Source organism: Pristis pectinata, chromosome 2 (assembly GCF_009764475.1).
Source record: "Pristis pectinata isolate sPriPec2 chromosome 2, sPriPec2.1.pri, whole genome shotgun sequence".
NCBI classification, from domain to species: Eukaryota; Metazoa; Chordata; class Chondrichthyes; order Rhinopristiformes; family Pristidae; genus Pristis; species Pristis pectinata.
In genome coordinates this window covers 79167984-79190118 of record NC_067406.1, presented here as the reverse complement: position 1 = coordinate 79190118, position 22135 = coordinate 79167984, and the positions used below count along the sequence as shown (strand labels likewise).

Sequence of the window (22135 nt, the reverse complement as noted above, 5' to 3'; positions counted from 1 at the left end):
AGATTACATCTGCGGACAGACTTCAGGAATGAATGGGTTTCAGCAACAGGCAGACAAGCTTGGACAGCTTCTCAGTTAGAGATCTGAGCCATTAAAGGTAACAAACTCCAGTTTAAGGCAAACAGTTTGAGCATAACAGCAAGGAAGCAACATTCAGTTCTTAGAAGAAAAAAGATTTGAGATAGTATGTTAAGAAAAGTAAATGATATTCAATTTACCTGATTTAATAACAACTTTTTTTGAAGGAGCCATCGTTGATTAATGTCAATAAGCAACATTATATTTAGGTGGAACCATACTCATCTGGTTTTGTTCTTATTTATTCAACCGTGACCAAAGAATTACTTGCAATGGATTCGCTTGCTTCTCTCATTATGTCACTTCTGGATTCCTCACTAATTCCTACCAGGTCCATCTTCACCCCTAGCCTCTCACTTCTCATCTACATGCTGGTCCTCAGCAACCAGATTTTAGATCTACGCCAAGTAACACCCAACTCTACCGCATGATGTGTTGTGACCTCTCCATGGCATCCAAGTTGTCAGACTCCTTGTCTAATTTCCAGTACTGTGCAAATACAAATTCCCTTCAAATAAATTGAAGGATTACCAAAGTCACTGCCTTAGTCCCAATCAAGTTTTATTCATTCACCAATACCTCTGACCATTTCTTCTGGATTTCACCAAAACTTGAATCCAACTGCTCTCAATCTTGGTATTACTTTACGATGAACTACAAGCCACATGTTCACAATATCATCAAGAATATGGTGATTCCACCTCCATAACATTGCCCAACTCCATTCTTCAATCAAGCTTTAATAATCAAACTTTAAAATCTCCTTGTGTCAAAATTCACTCAATAATGATGCTATGAAATGAACATTTGCTATGTTAAAGACACATTAAAACTACAAGCTGTGATTACTTAAGGAATGTTGAGTTAACAGGCGATGGGAATAGAGACATGGGTCAATACAGAATGAGGAAGATTCAGCATATGGAACAGACAAATCACTAATTAGGGAAACAGGGACCAAGTAAACAGGAGATTAGGGTAGAGAAGGATCAGAGGCATTGGAGACAACAGTACTTTAAATAAATTGGTATCAGGTCCTAGTAGTTTCCAAGAATGGTGATACAAATTCAAAAGAAACTGATTACTTGCAAAGAATAAGCTCAATAGAATATTCCACGGAAGTAACATTAGGTAGTTGACAACCAATGCATTTACAACAAGCACTTACGACTTTCACTAAACAGATGTGCATGCATACAGTACTGTGAGACAACTTGACGTTATGACAGGTAACCTACAGGCACTGAAGTTTAAGATTTTGCACACAAAAAAAACTCCTTTACACAGCAATGCAACAATAACCAGGTAGTCTGTCTTAGTGATTAAATCTGACATTAATTCTGTCTGACCAACATACAGGGAATTCTTCAAACACTCAAAAGAGATCTAATATCCCCAAGAGAATAGACTTTCTAACTTTTCCCAAGTCCTGATGAAAGACCAAGAACCTGAAATATTAACTACATTTGTTTCTCTGCCCATGGATGCTGCCTAGCTATTCCCAGCAATTTTTTCCTCTCAGATTTCCAACATCTGCAGTATTTTTACTTTAAGATAGATTGATTTTCAGTTTAATAAAAGACAGACAGCACTTCTGATAAGGTAGTCTACTGTAGAAATACTCCTGAATATCACCCAAGATGTTTGCTTTCAAATGTCTGGAAATGGATTTGAATGAATTTCTAAATCAATAAAACACAAGTGGTAAGGAACCAAACCACAAGGGCACAAATGAGGCACCTCACAGCAAGTAACAACCTACACTCTCCCAATGAAAGAACATGGATAGAGTATTTTTAAGATCACACAAAGGCTTGCATGCACTCTTCTGAAATGTAACAATGGTTGATGGATTAAATGTTAACGATAATATAGACTTGTTCTAGTTCAAGAATGGATTTTTATTTCCAAAATGGTTACTGGAAAATTTGAGGCATCCAGTGATAACACAAGGTACTATGTTAAATGTAAAAGAAAACATATTGCTTCTGCTGGATGTCTAAACAAAAATCCTGGGGTTAAAGAAAGAAAGTTGCTGCTTTAGATCAATGACCTTCCATCAATTTTACTAATAACATTATAAAATAGAGCAGATGTAGACCACACAGCCACTCACGTCTACTGCACCAATTTATGATTGAACCAGTTTTGGCTGCCCTACTCCCCTGCCTGTTCCCCCATTACCCTCAATTCCCTTACTGTCCAGAATCCATTTAAACCTTCAACGTACTCATTGATACACCTTCCACAGCTCCATGGGTAACCCAAGGTTCATGATGTTGAGAAAAATTCCTCCTGATCTCCATCTTAAATGGATAGCCTCTTGATCTGAAGCTATGCACCCTGATTCTGGATTCCCTTAAGAGGCGAAATATCCTGTCAGCATTAAGTAATTCTCTTCTAAGAAACCAACAGGTGTGTACAGATTTTGCTTTAACTCCAGTAAGAAACATGGTGATGCTTTGTTATGCATGTCTGGTGTTTTCTTCTCCACAATAACGTCTTTTTAAAAAAATGGCCGTCATATAAAGTAGTAAATCTACTTAAGTCACAGAAACAATGGTCATCCACCAGGCTTCATGATGGAAGCAATAACCGAAGTCTGCAGAAATTAAGAGACTACAACACTACAAGCCAATTGTTTTAAATTAAAAGACAGCTGCCAGTAGAATAAAGCTACCTAACACTGTTGGGTGAAACGGAGAATGCTACTGTAAGTGCTTCTGCAAGTTAAGCTCCAGCCTTGTGATCTGGTGAACATCGAGAGTTAAGACTCGGGACAAAAGCGCGCAGCGAAATGGCGTGCGGGGGCAACACCGGAACGGCGCTGGGCTGTCAGAGCCGACACATCCCGCCCGATGCAAAAACACCCGAAGCAGTGCGCGAACCAGGAGACCGCACGAACGGCGAATTTAAAAAACTTCACCAAAAAAAAAGTTCATGCAGAATCATAAAGTTCAAAACCGCTCAAAATATCGGCTGGCGACCGAGAACAAAAAGAAACGGATGGAAGTGAGTGAGTGGAGCAGAGCGAGTCCGGGAAGGGGGTGGGGGGGGGGTGGGGGGAGGCTGCCCAGTCGGAAGTGAGGGCTCGGTCACTGCAGGGGGAGGGAGTGGGGGTGAGAAGGGGCTATTTATAACCACAGCGGCGTCACGTGACTTGTTTTTTCTGTCCGGCCGTTGGGTCTGGGGCCGCCACTCCCACAACAGTCGGGGTGTCTGCTGACAAAGGCTGGCGCCGCCGCCAACTCGCCGGAGTTTGGCCGCCAAACTTCCCAGCCCAACCGCCACGCCACCAACCGTCATCCTCGCATCAACTCCCGCTCGCCGCCGCCGCACCAGAGAAAGGAGGAGAAGAATCAGAAGAAGGAGTCTGCAAGAGGCGCCAACAGCAACAGAGAGGGAGATGGAAAAAAAATAACCCCAAAGCACCTCCAACAAGAAACCTGCCACCGTGCCTTTACCTCTCCTCACGTCCCTCCCCACACCACCACCACCCCCCCCCCCCACTACCTTGCTCACACATTTACGGGCAAACTCCCGAGGGTGTGTTGGACGGACACCCGACAGAATGGCGAGGGCTCTCGGAGTCAAACAAAAGAAAATGGAGCCAGGTACCTCCGGAGGAGCAACTTCAGGGCCAATTCACCAGCAACATATTCTCACTCGCCCGCCCCGCCAAAGAGTCGCCAAAACAGCGAGGCAAACGCAGCGCCGGAAATTCAAAGCAGAGACGTCATCCTTACCTACACAGTGTATCAGTTTATACCGCCAGGAATCTAGTTCCCGCCGAAAACCTCTTCTTTCTGCCGTACATCTGGGGCTACCGCACTGACTCGCCATTCTGTCTTAGCCCTGGTGTGCGTCTGACGTCACCCCGCCGCTATTTACATAGGCCGTTGCGCGCGCCGGTGTGATTGGCGTGTGTCAGCAGCCCGGTGGGTGGAAGTGGGCACTGGAACTGCAGCCTGCTGTCCGAGGGACACGCTGCTTGCACGGTGGTGGGTGGGGTGTGGACAAAAGAGGTAGTAGCTTTGACCTTATCGCTTTAGTCCTTTTTTATAAAAATGCACTTGTACAGTGGTATTTTTTATTTCTTGCAGAGATAAGTGTGGTCCCAACCTGTTTTTTTCCCCCTCTTTTGGTACGGTTTGATAATTTACGTTGGGGTTAAGTAAGTGGTAAACCTTTCAAAAGAAACGGGAGGGCCCATGCAATTTTCTTTTCCTTCGTTTTGATGTCAAGAACAAGTAACAACTTGAATATAAGGATTTTCTGACAATCTGTACTCGCGAATGTAGGTAAATAACGCTATAGAGCCTGCCCTAAATTCAAGAATAGATAATACTATAAATATGTCACTTGTAGGCATCCCAAGACCTTACAGCAATAAATCAATAAATTCTAATAATTCTGCATGATTGCGCCAGTATGATTCAAATTTAGTTTATTTTTTTGAGGAAAGCTGTGTGTCATGATTATTAGAGATCATAATCCGAACATTATGAAATAATTTTATTTCCGTGAGCGAGAGGCAATGAATTAATCCATGCTGATAGAGTTGTAATCAGCATCTGACTGGAAATCTAATATCGTGTTTTACTGGAAGGAAAGAAAAATGTTATATTTCTGCGAATGTGATTAAAAATTAATTCTGTCATTTCGTTTTGTTGACTTGTTAAGGATGGAAAAGCAGAGAAGACAAAGCAGACACATATCAGAATGACGTAGGAGATGTGAAAACATTCCCAGTTGTCAATGGCCGCAAGTGTAACAAAAGACTAAGACTATTAGAATCCCAATAAAAGAAAGTGGATTCTCCTGCATTCACACAATTGGGTGAATTTTTCCTCACGTTAGTCAGTATCGCCTGCCTGCAGTTAATCAACTGACAATGGATGTATGGCTGCACATGCATATGTTTGCTGACGGAAGCGCATCCCAAAACTCGTGAAATAATTTCACTCATCCTGCCGCGTAGTTTCAATTTATTCTGCTTTTGTTTTAGATTTCTATAATTTTCAATATTTTCTGTTTAGTTTGCACGTAAATATGAGTTTCATAGAAGCAGGGGATATGGGACACGCTAATTTATATCGCAAGAATACTTCCTGTTTATTAACTTAATGAAATTATTTATCCATTTTCGTATTTCAACTATATGGTTAAGAGTTGTAATTAAAAATTATATTGATGGCTGGGACTCATTGATGGTTGCACTGAGGATAGGGTCGTTTCCTGGCATTTTCGGATGTGCATGTTATTCCCTGCTTATCGGCCAATGCCTGAATGTTGTCTAAGTGTGGCTGTATCCAAGCATGGACTACTTCATTTTCTGAGGAATTGCAAGACAAGTTGAACATTGAGCAATCTTAAGCAAGCATCACCCCCTCTGACTTTATGAACCATTGGGCCCTGGATGCTGTCCTGAGAACCTGCTGCAGCAAAGTCCTGAGGGTGGAATGATTCACCTCCAACAACCACTAACCACCTTCCTTTGAGTGAGATGTAATTCCAAACATCGATGTGCTTTCTCCTTGGTCCACAAAGAAATTCAATGTTACACTGGATCCTTGATACCAAATGCTGCCTTAAGGTCGAGGGCTGTCACTCACATGCAGAATTCTGTTATTTGTTCCATGTTTAGATCAAGGCTGCAATGAGGTCTTTTTTGTTCATTTGTGTCTGTTTAGAAAACAGTTTTTTTTAATTACTTTTCTTGTCTCAGGAATACAGCAGAAAAGGAACAAAGCCCTTAAAGACGCATCAAAGAGTTTCTTTTGATGTTCTCCTAATCAACAACAATTAATCATTGGAAAATGTTTAAATGAGGGTTAGGAATGGTTACAATCCAAAGATTTTCTTTTGGAAATAATCACATGACAAAACAAAAAAGCAACAGTTGACAGAGAAAGGAAAAAAAATAAAATAAAAAGTACTTAGAAATTTGAAATTGCAGATCTGGTTTTATTGGCTGTCTTAGTTTTTTATTTGTTTTCTCCTATTTGATTTTATGAGATCTATGAAATGAAGTACTAATCATGATTTAATTTAAAACAATCATATATGAGAAAATAGTTTTAACTATTGCTAACTGATATCAGAAAATATAACCTTCTGTTCTGCGAGAAAAGGTGACTGATTCCATTTTTATAAAATTGATTTTGTCTAGTGGTGTAATAAAACCAATATTGACTACAATGTTCAGCCCAGAGCTAGTTTCCCCACAGGTGCTGAATTGACCTCAGCTGTGCACACTTTACAATGTACTCAGTCATGTTTGGGTCAATGGGTTACTGTTCCATTTCTCAATTACAATCTGTATTACTGAAGTATGGGGAACTTTGTATTAAGGAAACTAATCCAATATCTCACAGTGTTGAGTGTCCCCAGCACTTTACTTAGACCTGCCAGAAAGGACAACCAAAGTGCATAGACCAACATAAACACTGACAAAAAGAGTATGAGAGTGAAGACAAACAGCAAGGAGAGGGATATGAAAGATATTAAAGAGCAGGAGATGATCACTGAGGCAGTAATTGAAGAGTGACACAATTTTGTTCATGAAGCAAGGGGTATCAACTATTGTTTATAAAAAATGTGAACATTTTCACACTTTTGAATTTGCTTCTGCTCCCTCTCACTTTTGACTTCTCACTTCCAATGGCGGATTGCAAATGTGTATGGAATGATTTAATAGTCCATTCCCATTAACCATTACTAATAATTTCCCTTATATAAATTTAAAATTGATGATTTAGCTTATTTAAATATCTGAGCATTCCTTAGATCAACATGATTGCCATATATCTGTAGTTGTCTTCATATCAGTAGCACTTTAGCAAATATCCTTGTATTTTCAAAACTTCCAAATTACAAAAGTCAGAACTTACCCTTGGCTTATAATGAACAAGGCTACCAATAAAGGAATAACAGAAAATTTTATATACCTTTTTCCTTTGAAGTAATTTCGGGATCAGAATTATATATCTATTACTACACTGGAGAATATGCCCTTTTCAAGTCATAGAATTGTACAGCACAGAAATGGGCCCTTTGGCCCACCATAACCATGCTGACCCTTTTGCCCATTTACATTAATCACATTTGCACATGAGGTCCATATCCTTCTATGTCTTGCCTATTTATGTACCTGTCTAAATGGTTCTTAAATATGGTGATTTGAACTGACCACCATTTCTTCTGTCAGCAACTTCTAGATTTCAACCACCCTCTGTATAAAAAAAACTTTCCCCTCAAATGCCATTTAAAATTACGTCCTCTCCATTTAAAACTCTGCCCTCTTGTTTTTCATAACTTACCAGGGGAGAAAGATTCTGACAATCTACCCTATCTGTCCCTCTTATAGTTTTATATAGCACTGTTAGGTCACTCCTCAGCCTCCTTTGCTCCAGGGAGAACAAGCCCAGCCTATCCAATCTCTCCCCATAACTAAAGTCCTCCAATCCTGGTAATAGCCTGATGAATCTCCTCTGCACTCTCTCCAGCACATCCTTCCTATAGTGTGGTGACCAGAAGTGCTCACAGTACTCCCAGTGTGGTCTAAACAATGTTTTGTAAAGTTGAAGCATAACCTCCCAACTTTTATATTCTTTGGGGAACTATGGACTTGAACCCTAAGGTCCCTCTGTTCATAAACATTCCTTAGCACCCTACATATGTCCTACCCCCATTTGATTTCCCAAAATGAATTATCTTGCACTTGTTGAGAGTAAATTTCATTTGCCAATGCTCTATCCAACTATCCATCTAATCTATCTTCTTCTGTGGCCTTAGACAATCTTCCTGGCTATCCACAACACCAGTAACTTTTGTGTCATCTTTTGTGTATTTGTTTTGTCAATTAGGCCTGATCAAATTACGGATTGGTTTACTAAAGATATGCAAAGCATATTTTAATACGCTGTGTTATCCCATGAATTTCCCCTGTAAAGATCAATTGTGTGTACAAAGCTTTGCAGATTATTTGCAAAGCAATTTGCTGTGTTGGTATTCTCTAAGATAATATCACAAAATTTACATTACTTGTAATTAAATTTTAATAATCCAAATCTTTTGATGAATATGTGACAAAATTCATATATGTTAATGTTTATGACAGAAATGCTAAATTTTAACATTTTAGAGGTTCTTTCAGTTGTAGACTTATATTTTAATTAACATTTATAACATATTGTGGGGTTCTAAAAGTCTTTGAAGACAATATTTGCTCTTCAGGCCCAAACAATATGCAGAGCCTGAAATTGGTGGGTTGGCTTTGAGGTATTTTATATGATTGGTTGATTGCAACTACAAGTCAATACCATTTTATCATATTTGATATGAAATGGAAAATAATCTTTGGCTATCAGGTCAGTTTAAAAACATTCATCTAAGTATTTTGCATGGTGGTGGATATATGATGGAGGTGGTGTCCTCTGAAGAGTAAGGAAAACATGGAATGAAAATACAGAATTGTAAAGAGTAGTCACTTCAGTTTGTTTCATAATGCCTAAGATTATTTTGTATCTCTAAATGCACACTATACCATTGATACATGTGGGGCCAGTGCATGTTTCATGCAGAGGCCCCCAGGAACAATTTCTGCAAAAGGGAAATTGCATGCAATGGCATGAGCTTTATTCCCGAAAACATCCAAAAAGTAGCCAGTGGGAGGGCAGAAACGGTTAAGTGGTGGAATCGAGAGCTGGGGATGTGATGGTTCAGAAGACTTGGATGAAAGGGAGAGGGGTATGTGGCAGTGGATCAGCCTCTCCAAGGTCAGGTTGGGGAAATGATTAGCTTGAGTCCATCTGGTGATAGATTGAGGTAGGAGGAAGAAACATCTGTTTGAAGGATGGGTGCATTGGAACCGAAGGATAAGTAATAAACTTATGGACCTACCTGAAGGGGAACCATGTGTCGGACTCCACACAAGGCGAAACAGGAACCAATTCAGTGGATGACTGTACCTGGCGTATGCAGTAAGTACCTGACTGCATGCAGCAATCATATTTTTGATGAAACTCCATAACATAGCGGATAGAAAGGTGAAAGAATTTCCAGGCCCTAAAACTTGGTGTTAAGGATATTCCCTAATACATATCTGTTACCATGAAACACTTTGAGAGGGGTTAAAAGCCCCAAATCTTTCCAACCCCCTTCTCCATGTCTGTGATCTACATCCTGGCTAAGAATCAGTCAAGCTCAGGTTGAAGGTATACAGCACAAACTACTGTTCCTGAGTTGGCAACTTTTTCTAAAACCCTATTTTCTGGGAACTGAAGGTACATGCTCCAAAAGACATAACCAGTATGCAAAACAGTTTTCTGGAAGATAAAACTCATAAAATAAATATTTTATATGCTCCTTATAGGAAAAATTTTAAGTCTAGCGATCCATGAATATAACTTTGTTAATGTTTGTAACATAATGAGAAATTCCAATTTGAACAATATGAATTTTGTTTGGTTAAAGTCATTGATCTAAAATGACCTCTTTATTGGTAAGATCATAAAGTCTGTGGTTCCCTCGAGCAAAGACCAGTAGTTTGTTTTTCTTTTAGTTATTTCTTTCAGGATGAATGAAGAGCTTTGTGTGTTTTTCATTGTCTGTCAATTAAAATGGTGAATGAAGACACATTTTGTCTTTTTAGTATAATTCATTTTTATTGGTGGGAATAACAAAGGATCAGTTAGAATATACATTTAATAATTCTCCTCTCTTGCTTTTATCATATTTCTTATAACACATAAGGCGGCCATTCAATCCAATTATCTATGCTAGCTCTCAGACCATTCCTATCAGTACCACTCCTTTTGCCTCGTTCAGTTTGTTGATTCAATTGTAAAGTATATATTAATTTCACAATGGTATCTAGGAAAACCCCACTTTAAATACTGTGCCAATCTGTTTCTTGTGGTTACTCAATGGAAGACAGGGCTGTCCTCCTTAGTGTGGTACAGCAATCCACAAGTAATGGAGCTCATCAATATGTCACATAGTATTTACTCAGAAACAGGATGTGTGGCAGAACCAAAAAAAAGCACAGAAGAACAAAATTACTTATTAGGAAACCGTTTGATTGTAAGGTACAATTATAAACAAGGATATAAAAAAAATGAAAAACAGGACCTACTCAGTAAAATGAATATGTTTTGAAGTGTAAAATCAGCATTTCTTAATATGAAGTGTGGTTAAAATTATAAAGGAACAAAATGCAGAGTGCAAACAGTGAAATTAATGATTTTCTAGATGTTAATCTACACTGTACTTACTTTCATAGACTAGTTCAAAATAAAATGATGTTCAATTCAACAATTTGTAGGTTCTCTCAGGTGGTTCTTTCACCTAATAGCAACATAGAATTATAAAATTAATAGAGAGAAAGACTCTCTTAATCATTGTGCATGATAATATTGGGCAAGCCTGGAGGTTGGTAGATAATATATTCTGTAGTTTTCAAAACACACATACATTGTATCCTTCCTTACTGATTATGACAACAATGTAATATCTAACTGATAAACACAAAAATAGCCTATCCATTCTCACCATAGACCTAAGAGAGCCAGCTGGTCTACAGCTTCCATTTGAACAGTACTGGCTACCATAACAACCAGCATTGCCACCCCCACCTGAAGCAAGCAGCTGAACAAATACAGGCAAATAGGATACTGCACTGGTACAGATTGGAGTTGAAGAGAGATGAACAGTTGCAAGACTTAGACCTTACATCTGCATAGCTTTCTTTGGTTATATTTGGATATTTCCTTTTTTACCTTGTTGGGTCTACTCCTTAGCTGAGGATGTTATAATGCACAAACTGGGCAGTTATTTACCTTCATATATTCAATACACTCAGCCTCAGAAGGTGCTAATGATTAAGATTAATCTGGCAGTCATGTTCAGCTTCAGCCATTGGGTAAATGTTTACAAATGACCATCAGAAAGAAACATTCAAACCTATTCACTGCTCAGAGAAATCAATGGGAATGGCGTGGATATGCCCTCCAGTGGCATGTATGGAGAAGCACAATACTAGATGGTTACCACTCATGTCATGACTGCTCTATGCCATTATGCACTACCGCAGAGGTTTTCAACCTGTGGTCTGCGGACCCCTGAGGGTCTGCGGCGGGTTGCCAGGGCAAGCCAAGAAAAAAATGGAAAAGCGACCTGTTAAAAAGACGTAGCTTACTTGCTTGCTCCAGTTTTCCACTATTCAGAAAATCGGCCATATTTATTCTATCTGTTCTATTCTATCTGTTATAGGCAACAATCTTAGAGACTTAGACAGTGTTCCCTTCTGGTAAGCTGCCGCTTAATATTCGATTTGTGTAGTCAGAGTAGTCAGCAGTGTTCACTACTCACTACTATTCTGTTGTGCACTGTAGTGTTAGCGAGATTGAGTGACATTGTTGGTGTGCCTTAATAATATTGCTTACTTACCGTGCATTTATGCCACAGTGATGTCACTGTTAAACGAAAAGTGCGCAAGCGTGTAAATTTTAGATTAGTTTTGATAATTTTGTTTATCAGTAATAGTAATTAAGGTGTCCAGCATGTATTGTTGAGTATGGAGAAACTTCTGAAGAGAAAAGCTGACCAGAAACCAGAAGATTCTGATGACGAAGGGGATAAGGGTGACCAAAAGAGAAAACAACGCAAGTACGATCCAGAATACGTTTCATATGGCTTCATTGCAGTGGGGACAAATGCGGACCAACCTCTCTGTGTTGTGTGTTTGCAAACACTGTCCAACGATGCAATGAAACCAGTGAAATTGAAGCGCCATTTAACAACAGTGCATCCAGATAATGCCAGTAAGCCAAAGGAATATTTTGAGTGACAAAAGGAGCTGTACCTCAAGCAGAAAGGCAAAATGACAGCCTGTGCCACTGTAAATGAGAAGGCTCTTCGCGCATCATATTTGGTAGCATTACGAGTAGCACGTTCCAGAAAGCCTCACACAATTGGAAAAGAGCTTATACTGCCTGCAGCAGTAGATATGTGTGAAGTTGTACTGGGAAAAGAATCCAGTCAAAAACTGAAAGCCATTTCAATGTCTAATAACACAGTAAGCAGAAGAATTGGCGATATGGCGGAAGATGTACAGAGCCAGCTGATAGCACGTCTTCAGCAAGTCAGATTTGCGATTCAGCTCAATGAAAGTACTGATGTTGCCAGTGCTGCGCAGTTGTTGGTTTATATTCGATATTGCTGGGAAGGAGAGGCTTTGGAAGACTTTTTGTTTTGAAAGGCGCTCCCAGGGCGTACAACCGGTGAAGAACTTTTCCGTGTGCTTGACACTTATTTTGTACGATTGGCATTGGCGTGGACACAGTGTATTGGAGTATGCACAGATGGTGCTGCTGCAACAATGGGACGGAAGTTGGGTCTAGTCGCACGAGTGAAAGAAGTAGCTCCACATGTAGCAGCAACCCACTGCATGATTCACCGTGAGGCTTTTGCTGCAAAGGATATGGATGAAAATCTTGCGGATGTATTTTCCACGTGCATTAAAATCGTCAACTTTATCAAAGCCAGGCTGCTCAATCATCGTTTGTTTGAAAACATATGCCATGAAATGGAAGCTGAGCATATTTGTTGCTACATACAGAGGCCGCGTTGTGCAGGGTGTATATGAATTGCGAGATGAACTGATCATTTTTCTAAATGAGCATAACGGACCATTGGCACTTCTTGACAGATGAGACATGGGTTGCCGGATTAGCTTACCTTGCAGATATTTTCAACATTTTGAACAGCTTAAATCTATCATTGCAAGGACCTGGCACAAATGTTCTGAAAACACATGACAAAATCAATGCCTTCCAGAAAAAACTCCGTATCTGGAAGGGAAGATGTGAGCAAGGCATCTATGATATGTTTCTGTTTCTGGCTGACTTTCTGACGGTGAACGAGACTAAGACAGAGGCCATTGCGAGCACCGTTTGGAACCGTATTCAACAGCTGTCACATTATTTCCATGAGTATTTTGGCGACAATGACATGAGCATGTTTGATTGGATTCGAAATCCGTTTGAATGCATGCTTACTGATTTAACTGGACATGAACAAGAAGAATTGGCTGAACTGTCATCTGACAGGACTTCGTGCTTGCAGTTCAACCGAATGTCACTGTTGTCGTTCTGGATAGCACGTTCCCAAGAGTATCCACTGCTGTCTGGCAAAGCCGTCAATGTTCTGTTACCATTTGCAACCACTTATTTGTGCGAAATAGCCTTTTCTACAGTCACTGCCACGAAAACCAAATACAGATCAAGACTGAATATTGAGGATGACATATGCGTATGTTTGTCGCACTTACCACCACGTTTGGACAAACTCTGCAAAACATGCACAACCTTCACATTGAACTGAACACTGAAAGACACCGCTGGTAATTATCGGTGATTGCAATAGTCACTATTTCAATAGGGCCTATGTGCAGTAATTTAAGTGTTGTATGCATGAATTATCGATTGTTTGATTTCGTGGATTTTGGGGATCCGCCATCTAACAAGGACATGTTCTGGGAGTCCGCAGCATGAGAAAGGTTGAAAACCACTGTACTACTGGACAAGTGAAAGTGGGTGAGTCTCTGAAAGCAGCGATCCTCGTCATATGTCAAAAGGAGACTGCTGGTGCTGTTTTAAGTATAACAGAGATGATACAAATACAGGTAGTAGAATGTCTAAATCTCTTGTAGCTTGCTAGGTGAATGAACAGCCATGCACTAATCATTTTGAAATCATGGCACTTCTACACGAATGACGCATAAGTGCATGACTCAAAAGGAGTTTAGGAAACCAGAAAGTGACAACAAATGCTTGCATCAGATGCACTCAAAGATATTCCTGATATACCATTTTTGTGCCTGTCATTCCGTTGTCATGAAATGAAAACAATGCTCTTCTTCCACAAGGATGCATACATCATTCTATCCAATTGAACAAGAAAGAAATTTTGGACATCACCTACTTATATGAGAATTCCAGCTCTTTCTCTGTGTTTGTAACATTAACTTAGCAGTGATACTGGGGATCTTTGCAAACAGCCTTTTTGTTTTGATGTGACTTCAAGAAACAGGATTGGTATGTTGATGTTATCCAGCAAAATTCATATCTTTAATGCCTCTGATGCCCTCATCACGAGTTTCTCCATATTGCTCTTTTCTAACCAAATTGATACAAACTTTCTTGTTAGTGGGAGGAGAAGGTTCCCTAATTACACTACATCAATCCAAAATATGCGAATTCTCTGATGATACACAAAAACACAATCATTGAAAAATTATGTCTAACTTGTTAATTGCCCAAAACTAAAGCTAGTTAAACATATTTAATTCACAGCAAGGCAGTAAGCAAGTAATGAAATGAAAAATATGTTCAATATACAGCTGAAGTGACAATCTGCAGAGTTTGTTGCAGGAAGTCTGCAATAAGACGTATATCAAGTGGTTAGTTTGATTGAATTGTGGATCTCCAGTATCCACAGTGTTGTGGATCACCTATCTTCCCGCCTATGTAGCACTAACAGAAAGCTGATAAAAGCAATCCACCTGTAATATGGGTTGTAAGTTTCTCTGAATAAGTCAAAAATAATTTAAAATTTCTTGGCTAACTCAGACAATTTGGTAGGCCACTCAAAACCTCCAACATAAAAAGCAATCATATTAGGACCCCATGCCATCTGATCTACCAGTATAAAGGCTTACTGCAGCCTTTAAAACCCAACACATTTACAACAAGTTGTTAGTCCATATTTTGCCATTCAGTGATATGAATTTCTCTTATTTATTCCCTTTCTAGTGCAGGGTGTCTACTCTGAATATTTCACCAATGACCCCCAAGGAATCTGGGCACAGTTACTGGGTGATAAGGTTCATGAAGGAAACTTACCTCCCTGTAAGGGATTGCAGAAGTTCTTAGCTCTGAACTTAATTTTCATTCATATTCCCTGCTGTGCAATTCTGCCTTAGTTTCACATGAACTGTATTTAACAAACCTTTAACAAGCCTCCACTGAGAACTGTTCTGTTAATTGTCATTAACACAGTATAGGATGGGGCCAATGCCTGATAGAGTAAATTTTCCAAAGCTGTCAATATTTAGCTGTGAACGACCAGAAATGCAGTGATGATTGCGTGCAATTCTCTGTGGTTAGTTGATTTAAATAATTATTTATAACTCGCTGTGCAACTTTGGCCTTGTGCAGGGAGCTAACCTAAATAAAAGAGGATATAGGCTGGATAATCAGGCCTCGTATGAATCTTAAAGACTAAAGCTAAGTGGGGCTTGGGGAGCTCAAATTCCTTTAGACTTTAGAATGACAAAAGAAGTATTTCATGTGTTGGTGGCCTTTGCCAATCTTTAGGGGAAGGAGATGCCAGACAAAATGAAATGAAAAGAAACCCTACATGATGGCATAAAATGGAACTGCAAAACCACATTTCTGTTTCATGAAGTGGACATGCTGATAAACTGCAGTCAGGATGGATCTGTTTGGCATCCTATAGTAACCTTCTTTTTGACAGCAGTGCAGTATTTCTGCAATGAGTCTGAGGCCTAACAATGAGCCATAGCCAGTACCATACACTTTGCGCAGAGTGGAACTTAGCAAGCAACCCCACTGTCATTGCCACCCTGATAAATTGAGAAGCTTTGTTCATAGTTTAAATCTGTGGTAGTGATTGTGGATAGGTGGGTAAGACTTGATAGCTGCAGCTATTGTGCTATATCACCTGCCAAGATTCACTTTATAACTCTTCACCCACCTCCAAAAGCATAAAATTTATTGCTCAAATTTTTAAAACCTAAAGATAGAAGCATTAGAATATATGGTGCAAAACTAAGTGGGCAAAGGAAATATAAATTGAAAGAGAACAACATACAACAGGATAAACTTATAAAGCATTATTTTAAAAATATTGTTTACCTTCCTCTGTTATAACTTCCATTTCTAACAACTTCCCTGCATTTGTGGGACCCTTATTTATAATGGCATGTTGGTGACCAAGAACCACATCTTAAGTCCACTGAGAAGATATTAGTCGTATCTTCCTTTTGTTATGACATTGAAATTAAGTTTTGGCAGGAACTTTCTGCTCCAGTGAGAACACTAATGGGAAATGCTTAATGACCACAGTTACAGTCAAAACGTGGCATAACTGATCACTGTGTATATATGTGCTCCATTATGTCCTTATTATGTCTGTTTATAGGGTAGAGTGGCACAGAGAATTCTGACTAGTTGAAATACAAAAAGACAAAATAGTTCTTATTGTTTTCTAGCAGGCCAGCTCCCTATTTACTGATGTCTATTTTGTTTCTTAAAATCAATACATGCAGGAAAGAAATCCCCCCAAGTGGGAAAATTAGAACTCATCAGTGGCTCTATTTAAACTGTAGTCACTTTACTTCCTATTGTAACTATGTGAGAGTACGGATGTCACCAACACAGCAAGGCCAGTTCAGCACAGCGAGTAATGCTTTCAGAAATGTCAGCCTAACCTAATGCTTACTTAAACCAAGGATATAAACATTCATTATCAGTAAACTGATAAACAAGGCTTTGGATTTCTGTTTTTGCACTTCACTGAACAATATGGTGTTGCTAAACACCATAAGGGTATAACATTTATGCAACCTTTCCCTAAGACAGCATCTTAGGCACTCTCAAATCACAGAATTCCAGGGTGCAATGGATATACTAAATCTCTTGGCTTGTTGGCTTGCACTTGATATGAATTAGCCACGTCAACAGTAGAGGTATAATCAACTGTGACATTTCCTATTTGTATACATGGAGTATCCCAACTATCAGGATAGTTAACTTCATTTGCTAAAGCATACTAAGAGGAAAATACAGCATGTTATGGAATAAAATTAAAACCTCTGCAGCTGATGAGCCAATGTTGCACATTTTCCTTGGCATGCTATAGAACATGGGGCTTAGTTCAGGGGAACTGGAGGCAAGGAAAGAGCCAGATTGTAACCTGGTTTGCACAGTGGGGTGGTAATGGTGGCTTAGCAGAGGGGCAGTTAGGGTCTGGGGTGGTTGAGTGTGGAAGGGTAATGGCAGTGGTTGGCTGCTACAGGGGGCCTAACTGGGGCACAGCAGGACTGGAGAGCAGCACCACGCGGAATGGCAGAGGGGAACTGAGGATTGGAATAATGAGCAATGGGACTTAACTGAGTGGGTCTCAGCCCAGAGCAGGTTTATTAAAACCTGGTTGTTCAAGCAGTGATCAATGACAGGTGCTTCTTGGAACAACATGCACTAATTTCCCTGGCAATGCTTCAAAAGGAGCATTGCTTAGGGAGTGATGTTATTTGATGCACATCTGATGTAGAAAATGTTAGATGCACAGGGTGATTCTTGGCTGGAAGTGCCTGGTTGAATTTCTGAGAAGGGTGCGATTTGACCAGGAAATGGGAACAATTATGTTCAACGCTGGGAAAAAACAATTTTCAGTTATGTAGTACGGCCAAAAACAATGCAATCTATTCAATCTTTTAGCTCTTTATATAATAAATACTTTTAGAAAATAATGGTATAATCCATGTGTATTTTATTACTCATAATTTCACTGAGTTCTTGGTTCCCATCTATCTGCCAGCACTGTTAAATACATTGTTGGAAAATTAAGTCAAATTAGAATGACACCATGAAATAAGAAAAACACCATGTGAAATCGTTAGTCCCATTCTCCACCATCAGATTTCTGAACGGTTCATGAACCCATGAACATTGCCTCGTTATTCCTTTTTTTTGCACTATTTATTTATTTTTGTAACTTATAGTAACTTATAGTAACCTTATGTCTTGCACTGTGCTGCTCCGCAAAAGAACACAATTCACATCAAATAAGTCAGTGAAATTAAATCTGATTCTGATTCTGATATGACAAGTTATGAATATTCTATCTTACCTAAGCTCCAACCAATGTCCTTTAGCTCATGAAGGCAAACTTTCCAAGAAGTAGAATTTCAGAATTATTTCCCTATTAGGAAAAAGATCAAAAATCAGTTGAACTTTAAGTTTATATTATTATTCAACCATCATCTATCTATTTAGCAGGTGATACATCATGGTCACAATATACTGCAAATAAAGCATCACCAGAAAATTTAGTCATCTATGCCCATAGTTATAATTTTGGATCAAGTTCTTAATTAAAAATTATTTTAAAATGTGTTCAATGTAAAATTTGTGGGTTTTTATGAAATATTGCCTTTACTGAAGGTAAATTTCTTCTATTCTTACACAGGTTTATGATCATTGTTTAAATTAAGTAACATATTATTCTACATCTTTATGTTTTTAAAAAGCCAGCTATGGTTTAGTCAGTTGTATTTGCTAGTAAAGTTAAATTCAATTACATCATCATGCAAGATGTCTCAAGATCACCTATGCTGCATCTTTTTTGAACCCTCTCCTTTGTACCAATGACACTTTAAGGGTTGTAGTTAATATTTCAAGCCTAGCCCTGTCATATGGTTCAGAAAACATACTTTAACTATCTTAAAAACAAAACCATTCGCACTCTTACAGTGATTACTTCTAATGAAGACAATTCTGTATTTAGATGTAGATAACGGCATGATTCAAGTTCGTTCTGAAGATAAATTTGTATACTAAGTTGTGGAACACTAATAGAGCAGCTAAATAAATTGAATATGATATGCATGCTTTTCTCATCCCAGGCAATTTCCATCTCAGTTAATTCTCTCTTTTTTTCCTGGGCCATAAGGTTTTTGCTTTCCTGTGGTGCAGGCCCAGATGTTGCCCCATTAAAGCTATCAGTTTATACATGATTGCATCACTGATAATAAAGACTGTGATTTGTTTTGTTCAATCACTTTTCAGCTACATCAAGGATACACATTCAACAAACAGTTTCATCTCCATTCACCATTGTACAAGATCCACTGAGTTTTATTTTGCCTACACACTTGCGATGGCTTAATAATAATTTTAGTTTTAGAAGTATTTATTTTGAAACATTGCTTAATTACAGCAATTCATTGTGAGAGTCAATCAAAATCTTTACAGAATGTTAGTAAACACTGGAAATCTTGAAGATATTTGCTGTATTCTGCCTCACAATTATTCAATGATTTAAAGAGAATAAATGCTTTAAGGATAACAAGCCAGAATTTGCTAGGAAATCCATGCAGTCTTGCTAGCATCTAGCCCTGAAAATGCCACAGGTTCAGCAAGTTTTGTAGGATGCTCCCAGGCTGGGATATTCCAGAACACACAAAGCTCAAGGTGTTGTGTGAAGTAGAATGGACAAAAAAGCTTTTCTGTGCTATCTTCCCAGATCCTCCATACAGATAGTCAAGCTCTTGAGGAAGTGAGTTTGAAACTGAACTGAGGATGCGAGGGTGGGAGGAGGTGATATGGTGTGGAGTCTGTTGAAGAGATTCGCAATGGAGAGGTGTCAACTGGGGAGGCAATCAAGTGGTGGTGATGGAGGGGAGGGGATGAGGGTGCTGGGAGATCAAATTGAAATCAGTCATGATGATCAAGAGTTGGTTGAGGAGACAGTGGGGTGGAGGTTAGGGACATACGTAGCTGGGGGCCCTGATAACATTAGCACAAGCTGAACTGGGAATGAATGATAAGGAATACATCTACCTGAAGAAAGATGGATGCCCTCAGGATCCCCTGGCCAGGGCCAAGGTAAGTTGGAACCATTTGATATCTCCAAAGCTGGCCTAAACCCACTGGTTAAGACTAGTTTGGAAAGTGAGGCCCCTGCTATATGCAGGTCTGCACAGTTCACTTCTACGAAGGTGCCATTAAAGCATAAAGATGTTGTGCTACAATGGTAATTTTAGGCCAATAACTTGCGTGAGATGAAAATTTTAAATTTTCTACAGTAATATATGAATTGGATCATAAACTCAGTTTTTAAAGTACATTCTAACTAAATTAACCTGCTAATTATATAAAAAATAAATACTATGTTGTAGGTAATAGGTTTATGAATCCTCCTTGCATCCATCTATCAATGCATACCATATGTGTTCATTGCTGCATCGTGATAACCTGGGAAAGGAATTTTTAGCAATTTTACCTAATAGCATTTTATTGATAAAACCACTGCTGGAAATGTTAAAGATTTTTAGCAGCATTATATTTTGATATACTTTTAAATTATAATAGCTGTAGCTTGTACTGTAATGAAACTTCTGAGTATTTTTGAAAGTTGCATCAATCCACTATAGTTTTGCAGGGAGATTGATGGAACCCACAAGAAAATGCGAAAGATCTCTGTGAGTTTGCATTGATTTTCTCTCTGTGAATTGTACTAGATTGTGGTGGAAAAGCCAGGGACATCCAGCACTTAGTGTTCTTGATTTTAGACTTGATTGGAACCAATGGAGGCTAGCACACCTACAGAATGGAACAAAGGCACTTGTAGACTTCCGGCTTGATTGGACAAACAGAACTTCAAGACAGGCACATCTCCAACACCTAGTTGCCCTTTTCTATTGGAGAATTTCAGGCTTGACCCTCTGCCAGGGAGATTGGTGGCAGAACCCTATTTACATGAGAAGCATTTGTACTCACAGAGACAAACATCTCAGCATGCTAGCCTGTACTAAATGCTAGTCTCACTGAAGCTGCAAAGGCCTATGGTTTAATTCCTGGTTTTCACTAGCCTGAGACAGGCTAAAGGAAAGGTCCAGAAGCTAAAAGGTAATTAGGAAATCCCTGAAAAAATGTGATGACTGGAGAAGAGCAGAATCTACAGGGAATTTTAGGGCCTATTCCCTTTAGAAAGTCACAGTCATGACAGTGTGGTGTCCGTGCTTAACCTGAAAGGTCCATTTTGAATTTATTTGAGCAATGAAAAACCACAAGAAGTAAAAATTGCGTGCAATCAGAAGAAAATGTTTTGGAGTATTTTTTTAAATTCTTATTAAAGTAGTAAGTATTGAAAAAAAAGGTTAGAGCTCATTGAATCCTGGAGCCTCCTTGTAAATCCCATTTCTGTGACCATGTCTCTGACTAATCTCTCCCTCTCCACCTTTACAGTTTGAAGCAGCTTGAGAAATTTTACTACTTAAACATGAGTTGGTGAAATTTCTAGTGATTTAGTTTGTGTTGAAACCTGAGTTGTTGCATTAACCATATATTTAAATGGGTAAAAATTTGGATGGAAGTTGAAAATTCTGTCTTATTTTCCATCAGTTTAATGCAGTAAAATGCCTTGTCTTTGCTAGACACAATATGATCTGCTGGAAAAAGAGAGATTCCCATTGGTGAATGAGGAAAAAAAAGTTTAAAAATGTTAGCTTTCCAGATGGAAATCTGATTATTGTGATATTCCAGAGAAGTTGAGCCAAGTATTGGAAATAGCAGGCCCCATGCTCCACACATAAGATATAGTTTAGAACTGAGACATTTGTCATGTGCTAAGCATCACATACATCCAGGTGGGCTGAGCACAGCCACCCTTGCCCACCCTCGGATCTGCCCTCTGCATGATCCCTCTCACCCTTGGCCCTCCCTGAATCTCTTCTCTTCAGTTTTCCTACCCCTCAACCCCTAACTTGCTTCCAACTTCCCTCCATCCCCCTTCCTCCAACCATTACTCTCACCATCTCTCTTTTGCAACCTGAAGCCCTCTTCTTCCTTCCTATGCTTGCCCCCTTCCCCTCTGCTCTCTCCACTCCCTATATTCTCTACCCCCAACTTTACCTGTGGCCCCTCCCAAGTTCTCTCCACACTCTTCTTCACTCTGCAACCCAGAGGAAAACCTCAGGAGAAAGTTTGATTCTCAGCCAGCTTCTAGCCTTGGTGGAGGCCTGAATTGCTCCCTTGGCATGATGCAGAATCTGCCCCTATTGTCTGGTAAGAGATGAGTTGGGACTTGGGAACCTAGCTGTAGCATTTTGGGAGATCAACACTCCATCCTTGCGCAGTATTGAATAAGCGACTGCAGATTTAACACTGTTTTCAAGAAGACCTGGAAGGGATCCCTTTAGCCCCCACAAGGTGTGACCTTAGGACCTGGGTAGCAGTTGCTTAGCCCC

At 39.3% G+C, this 22135-nt stretch overlaps 1 protein-coding gene across 16 annotated transcripts in view; it reads right to left on the bottom strand.

Annotated features, from left to right (window-relative positions):
- lcorl (ligand dependent nuclear receptor corepressor-like) overlaps window positions 1-3947 on the bottom strand; it is a 90504-nt gene extending 86557 nt beyond the window's left edge. For 12 of the 16 annotated variants that reach the window (XR_007958141.1, XR_007958143.1, XM_052038019.1 and 9 more), the window contains exon 1: window positions 3825-3947. Coding sequence is in view for 11 of the 16 variants with exons in the window: in XM_052038019.1 (XP_051893979.1) it covers window positions 3825-3921 (97 nt within the window). In the remaining 5 variants the exon portion in view is untranslated. The other 4 variants (XM_052038039.1, XM_052038064.1, XM_052038032.1 and 1 more) reach the window with 3 other exon arrangements.
- Between the last annotated feature and the right edge of the window lie 18188 nt (window positions 3948-22135).